Source organism: Leptinotarsa decemlineata, unplaced genomic scaffold (genome assembly GCF_025532065.1).
Source record: "Leptinotarsa decemlineata unplaced genomic scaffold, Ldec_3_MD MMD2_tig00026307_RagTag_RagTag, whole genome shotgun sequence".
NCBI lineage: Eukaryota > Metazoa > Arthropoda > Insecta > Coleoptera > Chrysomelidae > Leptinotarsa > Leptinotarsa decemlineata.
In genome coordinates, this window is record NW_027412681.1 from 9,712,165 (window position 1) to 9,736,010 (window position 23,846).

Consider the following 23,846-nt stretch of genomic DNA (forward strand, 5'->3'; position numbering starts at 1 on the left):
GCTTTCTTCTATCTCCTTCTCCCTCTCCACGCTTCATCGATTTTGGCGGGAGTTGGTCGTGTTCCGCTTGATTAGAGGTTATCTACGCTAGCTTGATTGAATGCGTTGTTGGACAACATATATGCGGCTTTTTTGAATTTTCTCCTAAACCAGTGTTTCTCTTTGTGAATTATTTCAGTTTGAGCCCACTTGATGTTATGTTGATGAGTCCAAAAATGCTCTGTTATTCCTTATTTGCTGGTTTCTCCTCGCTGTGTTTGTGTCTTATGCTCCGCAATGCGAACTTTCAATAACCTATTAGTTTCGCTGATGTATGATTCTCCGCAATCGCAGGGTATCCCGTAAATGCAATTCTTGGAGTCGCATTATGCGTTTGATGGCCTGATGTTCATGAGGCTGCTACGGATAGTGTTCCCAGATCTGAAGCAGGTTCTGATGTTATACTTGGACTCAATTCTTCTTATCCTTTCCGACAATCCTCTGATGTAGGGAAGTACAAGTACGGGTTGTGGCGGCTTCTCTTCCTTGTGGAGCTCTTGCTGTCTTCTAGCTAAAGTCTGTTTGTTCCACCATCAGTTTGGAGTAATCATTCCGTTGGAGGTATTTTATTTAATTGTAATTTCAGTTTCTTCAATATAATTGTTATTTTTCAGCTATTTTTTTATTTTTTACAGATCCTTTCAGGGACTTCAAATCAATTTATATCATATGAACTAATGAAATATGAAATAGGATCAGAATATTCATCATTATTATTATTTAATATTAATTGGATCCTTATTTTCAAGTTCTCACACAAACATTATTACTGTCAATATAGTTTCATATGCATTCGAGAGATGAGAAGGCGTTGACCGTTATTTCGTTTTACAGAAATCATACCAATCAAAAATTAATTTGATATTTCAACAACTAATTATCATTAACATTATTAACTGTAATTAAGTGAGTGAAACTATCTGAAAATCACTATTGGCAATCATTCATTCGAATAAAAATCGCAAATTGGGGACTTACTCGTTCAGTGAATGTTCTAATTGGCTAATTTTCATTTGGACTATTTTCAGTTGAAACGCTTTTACAATAATTGTCGCTCAATTTTGTTTTGTTTTGTCCTTTGTATGAACATGATCCGAAATACCTATTTCTCAGTTGAGATCATCCATAGTCGAGAGGTCACGCAAATTAAGTGATAATGGAATTCATTCCACGAAAAAATATTCCACTTGACCTACTACTTTCACATTAGCACATTTAAAACCGTAGCAGAATATAAATCCAGAATTCACCTCGTTCTATACTATGACGATTGCATTTCGAAATAAATTAATTTGAAACTCAGGTTAGATTTGAAAATTTTTAAAACCATTTCATTCGATAATGACACTCGTATCATACACATCTAACATATACCATCCTCTGGCGACTCGAGCAGGGTAGACGTTGCTGCATTCCAGCTGATTTTTTGCCATAAACTATGGAGTTTGTGGCAAGAACTTCTAATGCACCACGCCACGGTAGCCACAGTGAGCAAAACCTTGAAATTTGATCAAATTAGACGTGATGTTTTTGGCGTTGGCTCTCATAGGCTCTTCCATTAGAATGATTGGTTTCGATGTCATACTAATATACACCTGGGCGAGTTGCCTGAACCACTGTGCATGCTGTTTTTGGCGAGTGCATGGCTTGGGATGTGGGGTTGAGGGATGTGCTTGCTTCCACGTAGCCCCGCTGGATACGGGAATAACAGAATCACTTGTGGTTTTGTTATTTCCGTACTGAATGGCATCCCAACGATGGCTCAATCTTAAGGTGTGTGTATCCGTGCCGAGAGGATGAATGATACTGAGCCTATCAGCTGTCTCTACGGAACCTTCGAGATACCGCGCGCCCTCTCACCGTAGCATCGCCCTGTCACGGTAATACGGGGCTCTGCCGTGATTGACCTCCTCTCCCTAACTACTCGTGGGACTTTTATGGACAGAATAAACTTAAATTTTTTTTCTGACGCTGAGTCTACAGAGAAAATGAATGTTGAACTTACGACTCCAACTGACCTCCCTGTAAATTTAGATCAGGAGCGAGAGCTTCTCAACTCTCCAACTCCTGATCCAATAACTGAACCTAAAAAAAAGGTTTGGTGGTGCAGCCAGGAAACGACTGGGAGTACTTTAAAAACCCGCCATGCACCAAATTCTTGAGCAGCGTACGCAGAATCTGTCCCAGGTGAAGGAACAAACCCCCCATGAGCAGGTTAGCAAACGTTTGCGCTCAGGTGATGATTCACCAAAACCAGAGGCGAAAAAGCCCTGCACGGTTGAATCTGAGGCATTGTCAGGTGTAGCTAACATGAAAAAACCCTCATATGGGTCAAATAGACCCTCTCACATTGGATCTAACCTAATATAACTTAATATACACCTGAGGGATGCTCATGAGACGGTTTGTCTGGTCAAAATTTGGCAATTTTGGAACGAACTTTATACGGCATGAGTCAACCGATATGCCTGCATCCTCAGTATTATATCTCAGAGTGACTACTTTGAAGGGGATTGGAAATTGATTGATAAACAAATAATATTTCGAAAAAATTAAAATTCACCTTATATTTTCAACACATAGCGTATAATGTAACAAAAGATATTAGAAGTTCATCAATCAAAATTCACTTTGTGCCTGAATGATCATCATTTAAACAATTTTTTCATATTTCAACCATAGTGGAACTCCTACATCACATCTATAATGAATTTGGTGAGGTTCTCAACAGAAACAGATATTTTTATCGTCATCACATAATCGAAAACTAATTATTTTGTAGTCTCTCATAGATTTTTCAAATTATCCAACCTATGTCTCATGGACGACCCCTTTCATCTATTGAAGTCTCCACCACCTCTCCAAATGAAGTGGACGAATAACGTTTTTCTGCTACCCTCATCTGGCACTGATGCTTGAGCGAAAAAAAAGTATTTTCTCCTCATGACGCTAAAATAATAAAGAGATACCGAAATTATATCTGTAAATTCAAAATATTTGTAATATTGAGTGGAAGATAAAATATCTGAAAGAAATCAATGTTCCGGAGAATTTTACAAGGCTCATATCAACTATCAGCAATTTCCATCAATCATTGAAGAAATATATACATTCATGATTCATTGCAGGAACCCAGCTCCGTCTACGATGCCCCCACGGTGCATACTCCAATCTGAAGCTGCACAAACCTGAAACATGTTGAGATGGATGAACCCCACCAAGCCTCCGAAGCCTCCCGATGGACTGGTTGCCGTCAAAATCCAGGGAGACCATATCACGGACGATCCTCTTGCAGCAATAGAATCCGGACGGGACAATAGGACGCAGAATAAAATCTACTCAGTTAGCAGGTCAGTCTTCTTGCCAAGGGTTTCTCTCAAGAACTGTGCTGTAGGGTGAGTAGTGACCGTGAAAAAAAAAACAGATTGATGAAATCCAGATTTTGATTGCGTGCATATTTATATAACTGGAAATATCATGAGACGAATTTGCGAACAGGTAAGATTAGTCAAACGAAGCATCTTTATGTCAGTTCAAGAACAGCAGAATATCCTTACAAGAACAAGAAAGTACTTTCAGATACTTTCTTGGATGGATTGATGAGGGTGGATTCGATATTATTCTTCCAAATTTCATTATCCAGAAGTCGAGGAGAAGAGGAATCAACAATACAATAGGCTGGTAGATAAAATGTTTACTCAGAGAATAATTGGTTGACACGATGATTATTGGGCAAACAATAGTGGTATGGGAAGCAAAGGACTCTTCTTCCTACATTACATAGTAATCCTTGAACGAGTGAATATAATAATATTGTGGGGAGACCCATGCTGTAGAACCATTAGTTCACTCAAAATGACCATAGTAGCATCTACGGAGAGGATCGAGATAGAAATACGAGGAGCTCTATGATTCCAACTCCTGGAAGTGATGAACAATCTTAAAATGACCTGTGAACAATAATCAAACAGAAGAAGACGCACCTATGCTAAACATATATATGGAATGAAATCGGAGCTGAAACCAACCAAGCAGGGTGGAAATACATGATTGTTTGAAAATAACGGCAATAAAAATCAGTCCACAGCAGATTTGTATACAATGAGGTATACTTTGAGGTATCGAGCAGAATTCAAATCGCGAAATATGTGGAGAAACGATCATTGAAGGTGACATCAGAGTATACTTTCGAGATAAACTTCACAGTTGAAGTCACGAACAATAGAGTGTGGATGATGATCAGTCATTCTATGAATTTGTTTCGCAGAAACACCTAGTATACACACGGGTCAAAACACAAACAGGCAGGAGATGGAATATACTGGATGGAAAAAAATGCACATCATAGGTACTTGCTTAGTCAATAAACATCCTTCTTTCAAGGTGAAGTTTATGCAATTTTGTAATGCATAAGGACTTTGAATTCGAGGCTTTAATGAGTGGAACAATATTTTTGCAGACAGCTACTACACACGTAGCATCGGTGAACCCGGAAAGATATTGGGACTGTTGTGGAAAAAACTGAAGAAACTGGCCTACCCAAATATATTGACTTCTTACTGGGATACTGAGGTTCACTCAGATATCACAGGCAACGAAAAAGCTTATAACTCCGCCAAACGGTAAGGAACATAGGAATAGTGGGAAAATATATCTGATAATGCACAAGGAAAAACGTTCGTGGTGGAATTGTTAAGGCTACCCATTGAACGTTTTCCACCCAGAAGACACTTGAACAAAATAGAGTTTTAAAACGTCACAACAACAGAGACACAGAGTCAGCTTACGTGTCTTCTGCGAAAGTAGAAGAAGGTCCAGGAGAATTCAAGAGCATCTAATTAAATACATATACAACATATGATAAGGAATAAGACTATCAGAATGAGTGTCATGGAAAGAAAGGAGGAGAAATAAATGGGTTCAGTGTATTCTGAGCGGCGGCTCTTATCAAAGAGCAGAAAATTTCTTTGGAAAAGGAATACGATAACCTTTCTGCTCATCTGAGGCCAGCTCCTTCCTATTCTCATTATATCGAGTTTCAAATAATTGACAGAACCAAAAAAACGCATCGACTTTCTACTTTCTCGATTATCCTGTTACTTAATTAGACTCTCTCAATTGCTCAGGAACTGTAGTTATGCACATACAGTTCAAACCCACTAGTATGTGACTCTAGAGCTCTGAATGTTGACAGATTGATTCTTTTTTTTTGGGAACCGCTTTTTTAGAAGAATAGAACGGTGTAATTTGAATGTTTCATTGCTTGGAAAAATGACTGAATTTATTCAAGATTAAAAAAACAGCGCTGATAGACATTGAATAATAAATAGTGAGCTTCTTGGCCCTGGTAATATCTACTCTTTCCAAGAGATTGAAGGAGCTCTTCGAAATGCTTTGATCATTGGATGATGCATTTTGGTTCGATTGAGGGCCATAGTGGAAGAGCTAGACAGATAAAATAACATGCAGCTTTTCTTCCACCCCTAGCGAATAATTACTACATGGGCTGAAAAGTATCGGGTCCATCACATAGATGTCGCTAGTCTTATTGCATTCACCGCTTTTTCAGTTAGTACTAACCTTCAAAAGAGAGCTGTTGAAATTTCTTGATATTCTACTCATAAATTTGTGTTATTGTGCTGAGAGAAACACTACTTTTGTTATTTTCGAAATAATGAATCAAAAATAATTTCGAGTTTCAATTTTACACTGCTTTTTGATGAGAAAAAACATCATTCAAGCAAAGTAATGGCCCGAAAAGTGTTATAAGGACTTCGCTCCATCAGAAACAACAATTATACGTTGGGTTGCTGACTTCAAACCTGGTCATAGAGGCAACGATAATGCAAAATGCAGTGGACGTTCAAATGAAGCAGTAACACCAGAAAACAAAAAATCCACGAAAACTGGAGTTGCGTGAGTTTGCTGACATTGTGGAAATAGCAAAAGAACGTGTCGGCTTTATACTGCATGAGCAATGAGAAAGGTCTGTTCAAAGTGGGTGCCACGCGAGCTCACTGTTGACCAAAAACAAGAACGTCTTGATGATTCTGAGCAATGCTTGGCCATGTTTGACATAACAAACCAAACTTTTTGCGTCGATATGTGACAATGGAAGGAACATGGATCTATCACTTCACTCAGGAATCAAAACGATCGTCATCTGAATGGAAAGCAACTGGTGAACCTCGTCCAAAGCGCCTGAAAGCACAACAATCAGCAGAAAAGGTTATGGCCTTGGTATTTTGATATATGCGTGATGTAATACTCATAGACTCAAAGAAAATGAAATTGTTTCATCGAGACAACGCACCGTTTCACAAGTCAATCAAAACAATGGCAAAACTACATGAATTGGACTTCAAATTGCTTCCACATCCACCGTATTCGCCAGATTTGGCTCCCAGCGATGATTGGCTGTTATCAGACTCCAAAAAAATGCTCAAATGTAAGAAATTTCGCTCGAAGGAAGAGGTTGTTGATTGAAATGAGGCATATTTTGAGGCAAATGATAAATCGTTCTACAATAAAGCCAATTTTGAACAAAAAACGCATTCTCTTTCTTGGATTTTTCAGCCCATGTGTTATATGAAGGCTCCAGGCTCCAGGCACGACTTCATTTCATTTCTGAACTCAATATCTTCTGAATGAGTGGAACGGATGTCAAAATAGTTGGGTTCGTTCACCACTCGACTGCTGAAGAATCTTTGATTGATAACCGTACGTTGAATATTAACCAACTGTATTATGATCAAATTGTACAAACAAAAATGTGGCAACACTCATAAATCGCCGAATATTGACAGGCAGTTATCTCAAAGAAATCATCTTGTCTTGAAAAGTGTGCAGTATGACATAACACCAAGGCTGAACAATAAACTAATTGGGCCTTACGAGTATTACGAAGTTTTTCCGTTATTTGCATATAACAATTAAAATTTGCACATACAAGGAATAAATGGAGCATATCACATACACGTTCAAGAACACCATCATTTTCGTATAAAGTTGCGCTTTCTATTCCTTTGCCTGTAATATCTTTGACAAATAACGTATTGTTATTCATTTAATTGGCAGTTTGTTCTCCATTCTGTGGTAAAACTAAGAATCTCCGAGACACGCTTTTTTTCATCTTCTGGCTAGAAAGGAAACTACTTTACGGACCATATTTTGAACGATTTTGATAATGTATTTGAATATTTGAAAGTTTACTGGTCCATTGACTATTATGATGATGATATAATTATGGAAACATTAAATTTCACGTGACAAAATGAAGGTATGCGGTGTATTCACTGTTTGAGTTTGTATAATGAATAGGTTTCTGATAGTCAAACAAAAGTCATTCGTGATATCAAAAAGTATACTACTATGTCAAAAAAGTACTGGGAATTTGTCAACGAAATGCATAATATGAAACGCTTTCAAAGTAGGCTCCTTCCGAAATGATACACTTACACCGACTAACATCCCATTCATCAAAACATTTTTTAAACACATTTTTTTGAATGGATTCTAGTACTCACTGCGAATTCTCTTTCACGACCGAAATTGGGTACTGAAGCTAATTCTGACGTATCTACAAGATGTGAAAAACTTCAGGAATAAAAGTACTACCGTAAATATCATTCTCGATGGATAATCCTCACTGGTATAAACTAAAAATAATAGAGTCATCTAACTTCGATCACAACTGTATATTTTTTGCCTGAAGTCATATTTAAAAATTATTTTCTCTATCGTATATAGTCGAAGTAAACGGCATTGTGTATAGTCGAAGTAATCGGCATTGTGCACACTTAAAGTTGGCGGCACTCTCAAAGGCCGAAAAAACCAATACATAGAATTGAACCGGCAGCGAGCTAGTCCACAAGGACTGTTTGTATTGAGTCATTTTCACTAGCTGAGTTTTATGATTGGCTGAAGAGTCATGAAATTGAATTTGAAGTCACGTTACGGTGACGAATATAAATCGGGAATGCGTGGATGGTTATCGTCGTCGTATTGAGTTCAGGAACTGATCGGGACTCAAGTGTTGTAATTCGATAGTGGTGCAGTTATGATTAATACCAAAAAATGTCTAGTGTAGTGATTCCAATAGCGATGATGAACAATGCGAAAAAGAGATAACAGTGAATAAGATTCGGATATCATTCGTGATATTCCTGTGTGGTATGCTAGATAACTTTTCAAACAATTTTCCGGGTATAAATATCAAACATATTAATGAGATAGATATTATTAAGGCCACTAAGAAATTGAAAAACGAACTAATTGTTGGACCGGACCACATACCGAGTTTTCTAGTAAAAGATTGTATCCACCCTTTATTAAGCCCTTTGCTTCACATCTTCAACCTTTCTCTGAAAACATCTACGTTTCCGGAGATTTGGAAAACAGCACGAGTATGTCCTATCTTGAAGAAAGGGGACGCAACTGTTATAGAAAATTACAGATCTACTTCTATAATAAGCAATTTCTCGAAACTTTTCGAAATAATTCTATACGGTTTTATTTATAACTCGATCATAAATATAATATCGGACGATCAACATGGGTTCGTGGAACAAAAGTCATGTGTGACCAATCTTGCATGCCTTTCATAACATGTTTCAGATGCTCTAGACCAAAAGCAACAAGTTGACGTACTTTATACGGACATGCAAGAGGCGTTTGACCAAATTGATTTTTATATCCTCATTCAGCGACTATCATCGTTTGGCTTTTCTGGAAGTTTCATTTATCTTTTCACAAGCTATCTCTTTGACAGAAAGCAATACGTAGAACATGAATGTTTTCAGTTCTCTTTGTACACACCTAGCTCAGAAGTACCACAAGGCTCGAACTTGGGGCCTCTTTCATTTCTGCTCTTCATTGATGACCTGGCGAAAATGATGAACTGCCCAAAACTTCTTTACGCTGATGATCTAAAGTTATACAAAGTAATTGACAATTATGAAGACTGCTTAATTTTACAAAATGAAATTGATTTAGTATTCGACTCGTGTTCCAAGAAGCATTTACGTTTGAATATATCGAAATGTTACATTTTATCATTTTCTAGAAAAAAGAATATAATAGAATTTTCTTATGTTATTGACAGCATTCCAGTTAGTCGAATAAATGAGATGACAGATCTTGGAATCCCTTTTGATTATAAATTCACTTTCACTTCCCACATAGACCAGGCTATTTCATCAGCGAATCGAATGTTGGGCTTTATTATAAGGAGTAACAGAGAATTCAAGAATATTAATACAATTATAACACTGTTTGATGCCTATGCGAGGTCTAAACTAGAATACGCAGCTACAATACTACAATATCTTTTTTCGTAATATTGTAATATTAATTTAGGACTAATAGAAAAGGCACTATCATTAAATTAATTTAAAACACTCAACAGGTAGGTACTCAAAAGGAGTATGTATGTATGGTATAAATAAGGATAATATACGTATGTATACAGCGTGACTCACGGTCGAAGGTAGGTTAGACGTTACTGGAAAATGCAAAGCAAGATTCCTCTGAAAATTTCACCTCTCACGTTTCCTTACCTGTTCTATGGATCTAAAATATTTTCAGCATTGCGGCGTTGTCACTTCCATCAAAAAGTCCTAGCAACTTTTTTTTTGAATAAAACACCCCGTATATTAATACATTTTTGGAATCGCTCTGGTATTTTAATACTTTTTTGTTGATAATGTTCTATACCAATCTCTATCTGTTTTCGAGATAAAAAATAAATTGTGCTAAATATGGTCTGAAACATAGCCTTAATTGAAATCAAGTACATCAGTACTCTCAATTCACGAAAAGTTGATATTTTGATGATAGTTTGGAAAAACTTGAAATATTCAAATAACACCAGAAAATCGACTCCATATCATACAGGGCGTGCTAAAATTACTATTATTTCCATTGTGCATAAAAGTAGTCAAAAGTTCATTTTTTCAAACGAAACCCATTGTATATTACTCGGTAATTCGAAAGATAGTGAAAAATGCTTCAAGATGATATATCATGTCCCTATACCTCAATCGTCAAATTTTCTCAATAAAGTCGCTTCTTCTAGAAACATTTTTTTTTTAGAATTTGCATTTAGTGTAAAATTATCAAGCTTATAGCAGTTCGGTTACTTTTATAAGTAATTAACAAAGAGTTATCGACGGTGTTTCGAATCATCTTCCAAAATGAATGCAAATATCGATTATTCAAACGAAGTTCTTATGAAATTATTTATTACACACATGAACAAAGTGATCAAATCATTGTCAGAACGTGTAAAAAATTCAACCAAATGTATCCTGAATTAACACCAATGAACGAGAGGAAGTTTGTAAGGTTACAAAATAATTTCATTAACTATGGCTCAAAGTTTCCAGGCAACAACTGTACCAAAAATCAGTCATTTCTAGGTAAAAAGTAAGATTTTGTGGGCTAAAACATGTGAAAGTATAGACAATAACAGAATAGGATGATTCAAAATAACAAAATTGAAAACAAAATATCACATTTTCACAATGAATGCTGGAAATGTTGTCCATCCATTCTAAACACTTCAAAATGTTTTTTTGTACACGACCTGTGGTTGCTTTTTCAATTTCCTGGGGATCCAGATCTTCAATACTCCGCACTATTCGCCGTCGCAATTCTTCTTTGGTAGGCACTGGAGTACTGTATACCCTTTCTTTCAAAACACCACATAAAAAAGTCAAGTGGCGTGAGATCGGGTGATCTCGGTGGCCAATCCCACGGCCCTAAACGCCTAAACCAATGATCGTCGAAGAGTTCGTCAAATTTCCTGGAAACTTCCTGGGTGGAATGAGCTGGCGCTCCGTCCAGTTGAATCCACGAATTCCTATATTCCTCTAAAGGCAAATTTTCAAGAAAATCGGTTACAGTCGTCCTTAATATTTGGAGATATCTCTCTGCATTCAGTGTGTCTTCATAAATAAAAAAGCTAATTTTAGTGTTCTTCAGAATACAGAAAATATTCAGGCCAAATTTTTCTTGAAAACCCATTCCTTTCGTAACATGAGGATTATGATCAGCTCAAAAATGTTTATTCCTTCTACTGAAAATACCATCCCTCATAAATTTTGATTCGTCGCTCCAAATAATTTTTGACTAAAATTCCCGATCTTCCTGTGTATGAATCAAAAAGGATTCACAAATGCATTCTACGTTCGAAGTCTTCTGCTTTTAGAGCTTGAATTTTGGTAAATTTATACGGATGCATTCCGTGATTTCTCAAAATTCGTTGTACTGAAGCATGTGATACACCTAAATCTTTTTCTGCACTGCGAATGGAAGCTTCTGGATATGCATAAAAATATGCCAAAACGTTAACAGTATTGTCCTCATTTGAAGTAACAGGTTTTGGTAATGTTGAAGGCGCTTTTAACATGGAGCCATAGTTGAGGAAATTATTTTGTAATCTTACAAACTTCCTCTTGTTCATTGGTGTTTCATTTGAAAAAATGAACTTTTGACTACTTTAATGCACAATGGAAATAATAGTAATTTTAGCACGCCCTATATTATATGGAGTCGATTTCTTGGTGTTATTTGAATATTTCGAGTTCGTCTAAAATATCATTGAAATATAAACTTTTCATGAATTGAGAGTACTGATGTACTTAATTTCAATTAAGGCTATATTTTGGACCATATTTAGCACAATTTATTTTTTATCTCGAAAACAGATAGAAATAGGTATAGGACATTATCAACAAAAAAGTATTAAAATACCAGAGTAATTCCAAAAATGTATTAATATACGGGGTGTTCCATTCAAAAAAATAAAGTTGCTAGGACTTTTTGGTGGAAGTGGTAACGCCGCAATGCTGAAAATATTTTAGATCGATAGAACAGGTAAGGAAATGTGAGAGGTGAAAATTTCAGAAAAATCATGCTTTGCGTTTTCCAGAAACGTCTAACCTACCATCGACCGTAAGTCACGCTGTATATATTCAGTTCAATATTCCTCTTGAAGATTATCACTTGGTAATCGAAAAACGTGTTGAGGTGTTAAAATAACGGTTTGGTGTGAAAAAACTCCAGTAATATTCATTACTATACCAAAGAATCCAAACAGTGCATCATAAGTGACTTGATATTGATGACTCATCATTGGAAAGCCAGTGTAACAGCATCCAGAAGGATTGATGGGTCTCATCATCAAAGAGTTGTTATGATAATCAGCTTTTCATTCATGAGAGTCTGACTAAATTCTATTTTTCACAATTTTGGAATCACATTTTGACAATGCCATAGGATTATTTATGATAATTTTTTATATTCCGTGAACATATTCCAGATCATATGAATTCAAAATTGATTCTTTTTTATAAAGATGACAGTATACCTACTTGAAACCTTCAATTTGAGGTATTCACGAGTTTGTTTTTCAAAACAAGTTTGTTTTTCTACAACTTTCCATTTCATTTACCTCACTGATATTTTGTACATTGTGATTACAGATTATTTTAATTTTATTTTGTATTTCTCAGAATAAACCCTAACATGCGAGTTTCTTTCCGTTTTTCTCACAATTTTATCGATGTATGTTCTGAATTCTCCAATAATATGTTCGTATATTGATCATTCAACAACTGGAAAGACTATTGAGGTCACTTTGATTATAAACAAAGTTTGAAATACTTTCAATTGATCAAAAGATTTCGAGATCACCTGCATATATGATTATTTTTGTGGAATTGTACCATTTGCTCCACATCTCTGATGGATTTACCGATCAGAAACAGGCTTAAGTGAGAATCCTGAGGGACATCAGGAATAATGGGTTTTATTCGACTCGAAATTATGGACTGATTACAGTTTTCCAAGTGAACTTACATTCACTGAATCATTTTCTTCTTCCATAACTTCATGAATATATTGAACAATTTGAATTGCACTGGTGGATAAAAATCATTTTGAAGGGTTGTTATAACATAATGAAAATACACATATCATGGATTATCATCTGCAAAATTGAGTAAGAAATGACGTGCAATCGCGGTTTCGCCCACAATTTAGTACAACAACAGCACTGACCCTTATCACTGATGATATTTTCAAGTCATGCGATGGAAAAAAATTCATATGTCTCATTTTGCTTGATTACAGCAAGGCTTTTGACACCGTAGATTCTTTTATCTTGTGTAAAAAACTTCAGTTTTTTGGTTTTTCTCGCAGCGCAGTAACTCTTTCAGACACATATTTATCAGAACGGACTCAAAATGTCATACTGGATGGTGAACAATCTACTTCATTGGTCAGGAGATATGGAGTACCACAAGGTTCAGTGTTGGAACCACTTCTTTTTGCTCTCTACATAAATGATTTCCATAAATACATACAGACATGCAAAATTTACCACTACGCCGATGATACCCAACTATATACGTCTTTCAGTTTTCATGAAACTAAAGAGGTCGAAAAACTCATCAATAGAAATCTTAAATCGCTATTTGATATATCCTGTGCACACAATTTAAAACTCAATCCAAATAAATCGCAAGTTATGCTTTTCGGACCAAAAAATAGAAGAAGTACGGTGCGTGAATCTCTATCTATTCACATCGATAATCACGCTATCCCTTTTGTAGAGGCAAGTAAAAATTTAGGTTTATGGCTTGACACCGAACTTAGATTCACAAAACATGTTAATTACGTATGCAAATCTTCTTTCAATATTTTGAGGCAGTTATATCCTAACAGACTTGTAATGTCTAAAAACTTGAAACTCAGCCTCTGTGAGTCTCTGATACTCTCAAGACTGGCCTACTGTGATAGCATTTACGGACCAGCTTTACTACAAACTGATGATCGGCGTCTTCAGAAAATACAAAATAGTTGTATTCGATTTTCGTATGGAATCCGTAAATACGATCACATAAGCTCATCCTTTGAGAATTCAGGTTGACTGAAACTTAATGCCCTGAGAGAACTGCACCTTCTCACGTTCACTCATAAAATATTGCAAACCGGAACTCCACCCTATCTGCGTGATAAACTAATTTCACTATCTTTCAACAATAACAGTCGCAATCAACACCTCTTGTTTATATCCAATCATAATTCGGCTATTTTACACGTAGTTTCTCATACATGGCAGCTAAATTGTATAACGCCATACCTGTAGACTTCAAACCGTTACCTCTCAAGAAATTTAAAAAAAGACTCAAAGCTCTAATGTCAACGAGTCAATAAGTTACCATACTGTCCTCATGCTTATCAAATAGGTTTCGATTTCCCAGTTGTTGTTTTACCATATCGCGATTTTATCATTTTGTGTTATTTTATAGTTATTTTATTTTATAATAATTTATTATTTATTTACGATACCATGCATTTTTTTATAGTTTGAAAGGTTAGGTTTGAAAGCAGCTATAATAGCTGAACCTCGCCCATTCGTCATATTATGTTTCATCATATCTTTCTACTGTTTATTTTTATTACGATGAATAAAGACCTATTATTATTATTATTATTATTATTATTATTATTATTATAAAATTAAATATTGGTTTTTATTAACAACTACTCACTGAACAAATTTGTAAAATTCATTTCATTCTTCACTTTCAACACCTTAACCAGCTCATTCGATAAGCAGGAAGCTTCATAGACACGTACTTCTTGTGTAATTCACCTTTCAATACCGTTCCTACTAATTTAATGGTAATTGTTAGCTAATTCTGAAGTATTTACAAGATGTGACGAACTTCAGGAATAGAAGTACTACCGTAAATATCATTGTCAATAGATAATACTCACCGGTATAAACTAATAATAATAGAGTCTTCTAACTTTGATCGCAAGTGTACCTTTTCTGCTTGAGTTCTTTTTGAAAATTATTTTCTCTATCGTGTACTCGTATGATTTCGAAAGATGTACTTGTCAATGGAATGAGTTTCGGGCTCATACAAGCTAATAAGCCTGATGTAGTTCTCGACCATCAAAGCAAGACGATATTAGTCATAGAGTTTTCAGCTCCCGGTGAAACAAATATTGTCCGAAAAGAGGAGGATAGGACTCTATCCCGACCATTTTGTTGTAATGGTTGTCCTGGTTATTCGATTCCTTAGTCGAATGATGCCCTCTCTACTCTTTTGTCTCAGGATCATGCCGGCTTGTCGCACGATGGCAAAAATCTTGGCCGGACAAATGTGGAAGGTTGTCATTCTTGGCTCATTGCGTCTGCTTAAAGCACATGATCCTTAGACCAAATGATCACTTACCTCACGGTGTGGGTTGTGGTCATCGGTTAATAATGCTAGCGCGCCTTCCTGACTATGTTGGAGCTTCGAGAACAGGGCTCGATCAGCTTATCGTTTAGAAAACACTTAATAATAATGATAATGATAATATATTAAAATAATTTTACCAAAGATTTTATATACACTAGTGAGTGGCTTTGCAAGAAACAAGATTCTTGGACACGTTTTACTTCAATGTTCTCCACAGATATAAGTCGCAGGAAATCGAATCAGGTGATATTCGGACTATAGGACTTTTTTCCCGAGGACAAAACACAAGCACTACAGGAAAATCTTCAAGGTGCTCTCACAGCAATGGAAACACGTTCTCAGGAAGTTTATTTCACATACACGCAATTCTTCTGATGAAAAAGTTATTAAACAGTGGTGTTCGAGGTGTACTGCGTCAAACCTCGAAACGATGAGCGGCCACAGTTTGTCACATATATAACCCACGTTGGGGTCGGAGCTAAGTACAACGTCTACCACGCCGACGACCTGACTTCGATTATCATACCGATCGCTTTTTCCGTTACTTAAAGAAGCTATGGATTATGCTATAGACGATCCCTTCAGATTCAGAAGCCTTCGACACTCTGTAGAATGAGACCCTTATGCCCTCGTCAACAGATGAACTATTGTTCACCCACACACCTCAGCCAGGTAGTGGTACACCATGAATGGCAGTACTGATGTCTGAGAATTTTCATGCCGCCACCATCATTCACTCATAACTCATTTGTCCTTCTGACAAACGTCAGCCGTAAGGGTAAGGGAGCCAGACTCCAATCTGTTCAAAACCAAGATGACTTTAACAACCACCCGATATATAGTACCTAGTACTATTTCAGTCTCACACTGTGCAATAATTTTTTCATGCATTATTTCGACGAAATGTTTCTACTGACATCTCTCTTCATTTCAGGGTCAATCCTCTCTTCGTAGACAACAATGACGACAATTCGAAAAAACCACCATCATCTCATCGAAAATCACCTCCTTCCAGAGAGAAATCAACATCTTCAGGCTATGGAGGTAGCAACAGGGACAGCTCTCTTGATCCAATCTACCATGAACACCTCAAACTTATGGAAGATGTAGGAGTGATCCTTGAACAGAATCCAGCTTTCGTCAAATCCATCAGAATCGCAGCTAGAGGAGTGAAAATCAATTCAACAGTACCCTCTCATTCGAGCTCTTCAGGCGGAGGCACTCTTAGTACCATTCCAGAAGGTAAAGTGGACCAGCCCATACCCAAACCAATTTGGCCTTTGCACGACAGGAGGCTCATCGAGCAGTACGACTCTCTGGTAGACGATGCTCTGCTTCTCTATACTAGCTTGAGTTATATGCCCGATAAAAACAAGCCTTCAGAAACGTATCTGGATATATCCGTGAAAGACCTCCTGATGGAACTACTGAACAGCATTAATGATACTTTGGAAGGAAAAAACAACACAGCTCCGGAAGATATGCTGAAGATGATTGATGAGAAAATACGGTTGAAACTCGAATTATTAAAACACTCCTCAGAGGAAGAAATGAAACGGCTGTGTCTGAACCTAAGCAACTGTAGAAAGAAAAACTCGGTGTTACGAGCCCTGAGCAATTCCTCTTCCAGTGGTACTTCAAGGGTGAGAACTATTTCTTCGGAGACAGAAGATATTTATCAGTTGCCCTCGGGATCATCTAATAGTGATTTTAGTGATTCTCTCAAGGAGCCTCCTGGGGCAGCGGTTTTTGTCCATGATGACTTGGGGAGCGTTCCAAATTTGGTGCGGAACACTTTGATCTACGGGACTCTGTGCAGGGCTAAGGTTAGTACAAATGAAGCGTTGTTGAAGAGATCGAAAAAGATATCGACGTTTCCTAAGAAGAGCTTACTACAGGCTGTGAATGATAATAAACCGAGCGTATGGGAACAGTACTACGGAGTGAAAGCAGTTGAAGAAGGAGAAGTCAAATTTGTCACAAAACCGACTGATGTTCCTTTGTATGTGAGTAGTTATATTTCATAAATGTCACTCATATATGAAAAAACCCATTTCACAAAGTTTTCAGTACCTTGAACCATGATAGTAACTAACTTAGTTATTGGGTACTATTGAAAATTACAAGATAGTTTTTCCTTACGATTCAGAACTGAACTGGAAATATAACTTCAGCAATTGATTATGTAGTTACATATGTTCGAGTACAAACCTGAATTTGCGGAATATGAAAATCCATACTGAATACCAAAAGTTATATCAGAAAATATAAAAATTTCATGAATGAATTTCCATTTTTCAACGGCAACTTTGTTATTCAGCAATACTATGAGTGCAATCAGCATGATATAACCACGCCTAAGAATAAGTGGTTTAGTCTATTGCTTGTTGATCAATATTTTTTCTAAATAAGCGACAGGCGACAGGCGCTTGATATACAAAAAATGTGGCACTAAGCGCCCACGCTTTTTTCACAATAATAATAGTATTTTCCTTTCGTTTTTGTTTCAAGCTTATTTGACAAAAATATTTTCAACTTTTCAATTCGATCTTCTTTAAAATCATGTTTTTTAGTTTTTTAGACTATATTTATTTCTCATTTTCAGTTCGGTAAGCTGTAAAAGCGTGTTTTTAGTCTTTTTAAAGTATATTTAGCCGTATATTGTTTAGAAAAATGACCATTGATATTTTCGGTTACGTACAGCGCCATCTGCCCGCGATAGATCAATTAATAATGTTGATTTATCAAGGAGGTTATATACAGCGCCATCTGTCCGCGAATCGATTAAGCAATAATGTAGGTGATTCTATCAAATACAGATCCCAAACGTGAGAGTTACAAGCAAACTGACAAACAAACATACATACAGGTGAAGCTAATATATAAAGCGTGTAAAAAGCGTGTGAAAAAATAAGAAAGTTTGAGTTCAAACACTGGACATTTATGTGAGAAATCGTACGTCAAGTCGTATTTGAAAAAATATTTCCTGAAAATTTCTCAACTGAATGCATCGATATGCATACTGGCTATATGTGAGAAGCAAATTTCAGATATGCGGATGCTTGACTCGTTCACAGGCAGATGAGGCGATGACAAACATATTGTTTGTTGTATGCTTCAGCCTAGTTCGAGAAATGATACTCTGAAGGAATTAGATGTTCAATTATCGGTAATCATCGACTTTATGTTGATGATATACACTACCTTGCACTGACGAATGGCCAAACAGCCCGAAATCGGTCTGCAAGTGTGTTCCAATAATTGAAAATCTATTGCGGCAGTTGTATCGCCAACACCATATGCAGGAATAACTTCAGTGAATAATCCAGCACTACACCTGTCAGATATAATCTAACGCCCTTCGTGGTATTGGTCAGGGGAGTAGTTGTTTTCTGACAGGTGTCAGCGCGTCAACCTACAGTGTAGGGAGTTCAGACTGGTCTGAACGAATTGTTCTTTCAGATGATTTGTTTTACAGCTAGTCTTCAAGTATGCCCACTGAATATATGTGAAGGATATATGTGTGTGTTAGTCACTGACTGAAACACACTCTTTTATCTCTGTTTCTCCGTACTAGTAAGAAGCTCAAATTTGGTATGAAGGTGCTTCTCAGGTGTAAGCTGCGCTATAAGGAATTTTCAAATATTACAACTGGGACGTCTCCCGTGGGGGAGAAGGGGCGCGTTCACATAAGAAAAGTACTTTTTATTACTATTTTTCCGTACCGCTATATTTTCGGAGGCTGAAATTTTGTATGTAGATGTGCAATAAAAAAGGAATTTCAAATATTTCAACTGGTGCGCCAGCTGCGGAAAAAAAGTCGCGTCCATAAAACAAAATTATCTTTCCATTACTGTTTCTCCATGGCTTCAAATTTCCGGTTGGTAAATTTTTATTTAGTATCAGTATTGTACCCGTACGGAGCCAGGGTGGTTCGCTAGATTGGGTTTTGAAAACTTTCCCAAAAATAGTTAAGATCCTTAGTAGAACGATATTTTCAGTTTCTTATCTACATGTGATGTAGATAAGTTCATCAGAGCTTAGACACTTTTCAGAATACGTTCAGCGACATTTTCATCATTTGTGCGAGTTTTTAATTATCTATCAAGTGAGAGTGTGAAAAGCAAACTGCTGAAAACCTACTTAAAATCAATTATTTTTCTCTTGACAGAATGACCTTCAGTCAATACCAAGCAAAGGCATTCTAAAATACTGTACTAGACAGCCATTCGTACGTGACTAAACATATGTATACCTTTGAGAAAATATTAATTGGGTAATTATTTCAATAATTCACCTTAGAATAGTTATGTAAGAATAAATCCAAATGCAATGTTTTACTTTCAAATATCATTACAATTGTCAATTTATTCAAGTAAGTTGGTAATGGCTGTATGCTAATGGAAATTTCGATTTGACTCCTTGGAAAAACGATGTTTATTCAGATTATATTGATATGATTTGAATCTTTGAGTATTGGATTTGCTGCTGTTGGTGAACATAATTTTATTTAGTGATACAACATTCGATACATTTCGGAATTCACAGTCACAGAGTCAAATATGAAAGCATTTTCAGCAAAAGCAAAGATAATGCTTCAGAATGTCAGAGAATAGCCGGTTGGTTAGTACATATGACTCCTACTTCGCAAACTTCCATACCCAATACAAATCCGGAATTGTAGTGTGGGACCTTTGCAGAAATTCTCAACAAATCTACTAAAATATGCTACGATGATAATCATCAATTCGAAATTGGCACTACTTTTTTTCAAGAACACTTCAAAATTGACTACAGTTGTAGTCATCTACATTTTAATAAATATACAAATTCTCTGTAGTCATAGCTACCAATCCTTCATAGTCTGAATAACGGTACCCATCACTAGAATGTTCCTTCAAAAATATTTCCTTTTGTCGATATTCAATACAATGAACGTACCTACCTCCCCCATGCTTCCCTGGGGTTGGGTGACCTGAGAATATTTCCCACACGGTTACTGTTTGCAGAAGCTAAAATCTATTCCATCCATCCCACTCATCCCTGAGTGGATCTCAACCTCCTGATGAGCACTTTGACAAGTTTGACATCTGATTTCCCGCAGTCGAAAGTCAGACTTTAGGGGCTTTCACTCTCGTGGTCTGTTGATTTCATTTGTCGTGACTTTACTGTGTAATGATTGCAAGAAGATCCCCTTAATCTTACTGGATACAAGTTAATGTGTGTGTATCTGTAAGAAAGTGCGTGTTAGTAATCTGTATATAAATTTTTATACTTACCGGCCACCTGACAGTGACTCTCGGAAGTGGTCGCTGGTTCTGTTTCGTGGGCATCATGTGCTTATTCCTAGGGTCGTCCCTGTTGAGCGCTTCATGTAGATCACCCAGGTCCCGGTAGATGAATCTGTTAGGAATGTATATTGGAGTGTTTACGGCAGCTCGTAAGCAAACGTTCATGAACGTCTTGATACTGCGTCTGTATGTCGCTGCACACTGGCCCTAGGCAGTGGAGACATACAGAATGATAGGAAGTAGTACGGTCTTGATGACAAGCAGTATCACATGTAGACTCATGTTACTCCTGCGCTCTATGATTGAGTATCGGTTTTGTCGGGCGGCTCTCGCCAGTGCTAGTCTCTGCCGTATGTGGGACCTGGACGTCAGTCTCCTGTCGAGGGTGACTCCCATGTATCTTGCTTCCTTGGTCCACGGATTCTCTTGTCTGTTGAAGATGACATTTTCTTCAGGTGTACCAGCCTCCGGGTGAACAGTATCGCCTGACTCTTGTGCGGGTTTATACTGATTTTCCAAAGGTTGGCCCATTCCTCTAATCTGTCCGCTTGCTGTTGGAAATATTTGGTGACTTGTGCTTGACTAGTGGATCTCGCCAGTAGAGCTGTGTCTTCCCCATAGACCGCCAACTTGTTGAAGTTGATCTCTGGCTTGGGCATGTCTGCTGTACCTACCTCAGGTCTATTACTCCCTTTCATTAAATTTGAATTCATCACTCAGTTCGAGAGCAGATTGTTGAATAATTTTGTGTTGTGAAATGTGTTATTACGTACTGTGTAATTCATATTTTCAAGGATATATTCAAATATCAGCATTTATGTTCCATACTTGGCATGAATATTTTTTTCATGTTACCACATGGAAATACAGTGATACTATTATTATGATTATAAATAATAGGACCTGCAGTATTCTTCACAACTAAATCAACTGAAAACTGATAGGATTATTGAATCTTTTGAGAATATGTTTGTTTGCATATATTTCTGTACATCTTAATATTCAATTCAATCGTACATTTTTGTCAACGTAACACAAGTCGATTGATGGATGTAGGTGGGATATCACCACTTTCATTCGTAACTAACGTTACTGCAGTTTCGTTCTATAAGGACTTTCTGAAACTATAATTATAATAGTCTATATAGGACGAAACTGCAGAAACGTCTGTTACGAATAAAATTGCTAAAAAAACATAGGAAGTTTCATTTCTCTTTTTTCATAACACAAGTCGAATATTTGTTTTGAAGGGGTTATAATTTTATAATCTTACGGCGAAACATCGATGTATACCAGTGAGGATGACAGTGTTCCATGTAAGTGCAATTTGTTACCATTCATTTAAAGTAGAACTCATGTGAATGATATCTGATTTTTTTTCCACAACGAATGTTTGAAATACAAACTGAGTAGAGAAAAGTATCTTCTGTATATTTCAGTGTTCATATAGAAGTATTTGTTTCGAAAGAATTTTTTTCTTTCGTGTAATTCAATGTTTATATGAAAGTAGCTGTTTCAGGAGGACTTTCTTCCAGTTTGTGTCTGAAAGTAACTTCTTTGCATGATCTACACATCCATATATAGAGTTACTCATTTTCAAATTGATTACCTCCTTCCTTTCTTTGGAAGATTCCCTCATCTTTTTTTGTAATAAGATGGAGTAGTAGAAAGCCAAAAACTTTCTTTCCCAACAAGTCGAATAATTCCGTCAGCATGAAAATTTTGTGTTCGGGATTCGACAAAGTCGACGGGGGCCTTCTTGCCTTGTCCTGATTGACGAGGGTTCTACAGGTGAGAAGGTATTTGAAAAGATGGTATTCGGTTGACGAGAGGTCTGGAAAGTATAATGGGTGAGGCAAAACTTTTACACTCAATTTGTTCCAATACGTTTTAAACCAACAAAAAACGAATGGGAGCTGGTACCATTTTTTCAGCATTCCACGCACGGTTTGTGGTTAGTTGGTCTCCACCAGGGTCCTCAAATCTTCATCCTGGATTACTCTAGGTCAGCCACTTTGGGGCTCATCTTCAAGGCTAAAATCTCCGGAATGAAATTTTACAAAACAACGTCAAACAGTGCGTTCATTGACATATCATTGGCAAATGACTAGTTAATTTTTCAGACTGTTTCGGCAGTGTTTTGGTTCAATTTGAATTCGTATATATGATGATCTGTTTTAAAATCTGTTTTTCCGTTAATCCGCTGTCGCCCTCATACGAACGACAACTCTCAGAAGTTGAGAAACTTGTGCGAGCTAAGGACTAACGAGTTCTTACCTTTCAACGTGTGATTCCTAACACGGTTTCAGAATCATTCCAGCTTCAACCAGATACATTCTCTCAAGAAAAACATCTGGTCGAGACGGGAATCGAACCTACGGCCTTCCCATCGTGAGTCAGGCGCACTACCACCGCGGCCAATTTCACAATGACAAAACGAGCAAAACCTTTGAAACAACGTAATACCTTCAAATCCATGTATGTAAAAGGTGTTCAATCATAGTCCCACTGGAGTTCATTCTATAGGTCCAGATGGCGAGAAGCAAATCCTATCTGAGTATATCTGAAAACTATCGAACTAAATCAATTTTTCATCAAGGTTTAGCCAATTCCATCACATACTTTTAATATCATCAATATTCCATCAATAATTTCCACAGGAACAGAAAATGATTAAAAAAAATGCAAGGTACGACTTCAGTTGTGGAAAGTACCGATAGTTGAATCGATTATTGTTGAGTTGTGGTTATTGACTCGTAGTTGCTTTCTGTAGAAATTTTTGATCAATTCATGACTATTTATATACTGAAAAATTTGCATATGCATTTTTTTTTGGATCGATGACACTTTACTTCATATTCGCTATTATGGAGACAGTTCATGAAACTTTCTTAACGATTGAATGATGACTTGATGTATATTGAATAATTTTTGACAAACATATAGATCGCCAAACTTGTCAAAATGAATATAACTGGGATTGACGTTTGCCTCAATAGAGCATAAAATTGCGAAAATGAGTTCCAAATTAACGCTTCTCAGCCCATTACCGCTTCTCGATATCAAAACACCTACACGAGTGAAATTAATTGGTGAAAGATTGATTTCAACACTGGTAGCATTCCATTTCACGTTTCCCATTGTTATAAAGTGACCTCCTTTGCGATAGTCAGTAGTAAAAATAAGTTATTGTTCCAAAGTTTAAAAATTAAACAATGCCAAGTATTGCAATTTCATTTGACGAAATTTGAATTAG

At 36.7% G+C, this 23,846-nt stretch overlaps 1 protein-coding gene across 2 annotated transcripts in view; it reads left to right on the plus strand.

Annotated features, from left to right (window-relative positions):
• LOC141485055 (uncharacterized) overlaps positions 1-23,846 on the plus strand; it is a 143,150-nt gene that overhangs the window by 55,791 nt on the left and 63,513 nt on the right. The window contains exons 2-3 of one of the 2 annotated variants that reach the window (XM_074180988.1): positions 3,168-3,434; positions 16,234-17,305. In XM_074180988.1, the coding sequence (XP_074037089.1) occupies positions 3,235-3,434; positions 16,234-17,305 (1,272 nt within the window). In that variant the 5' untranslated portion in view covers positions 3,168-3,234. The remainder of the gene's footprint in view (positions 1-3,167; positions 3,435-16,233; positions 17,306-23,846) is intronic. The other variant, XM_074180989.1, reaches the window with a different exon arrangement.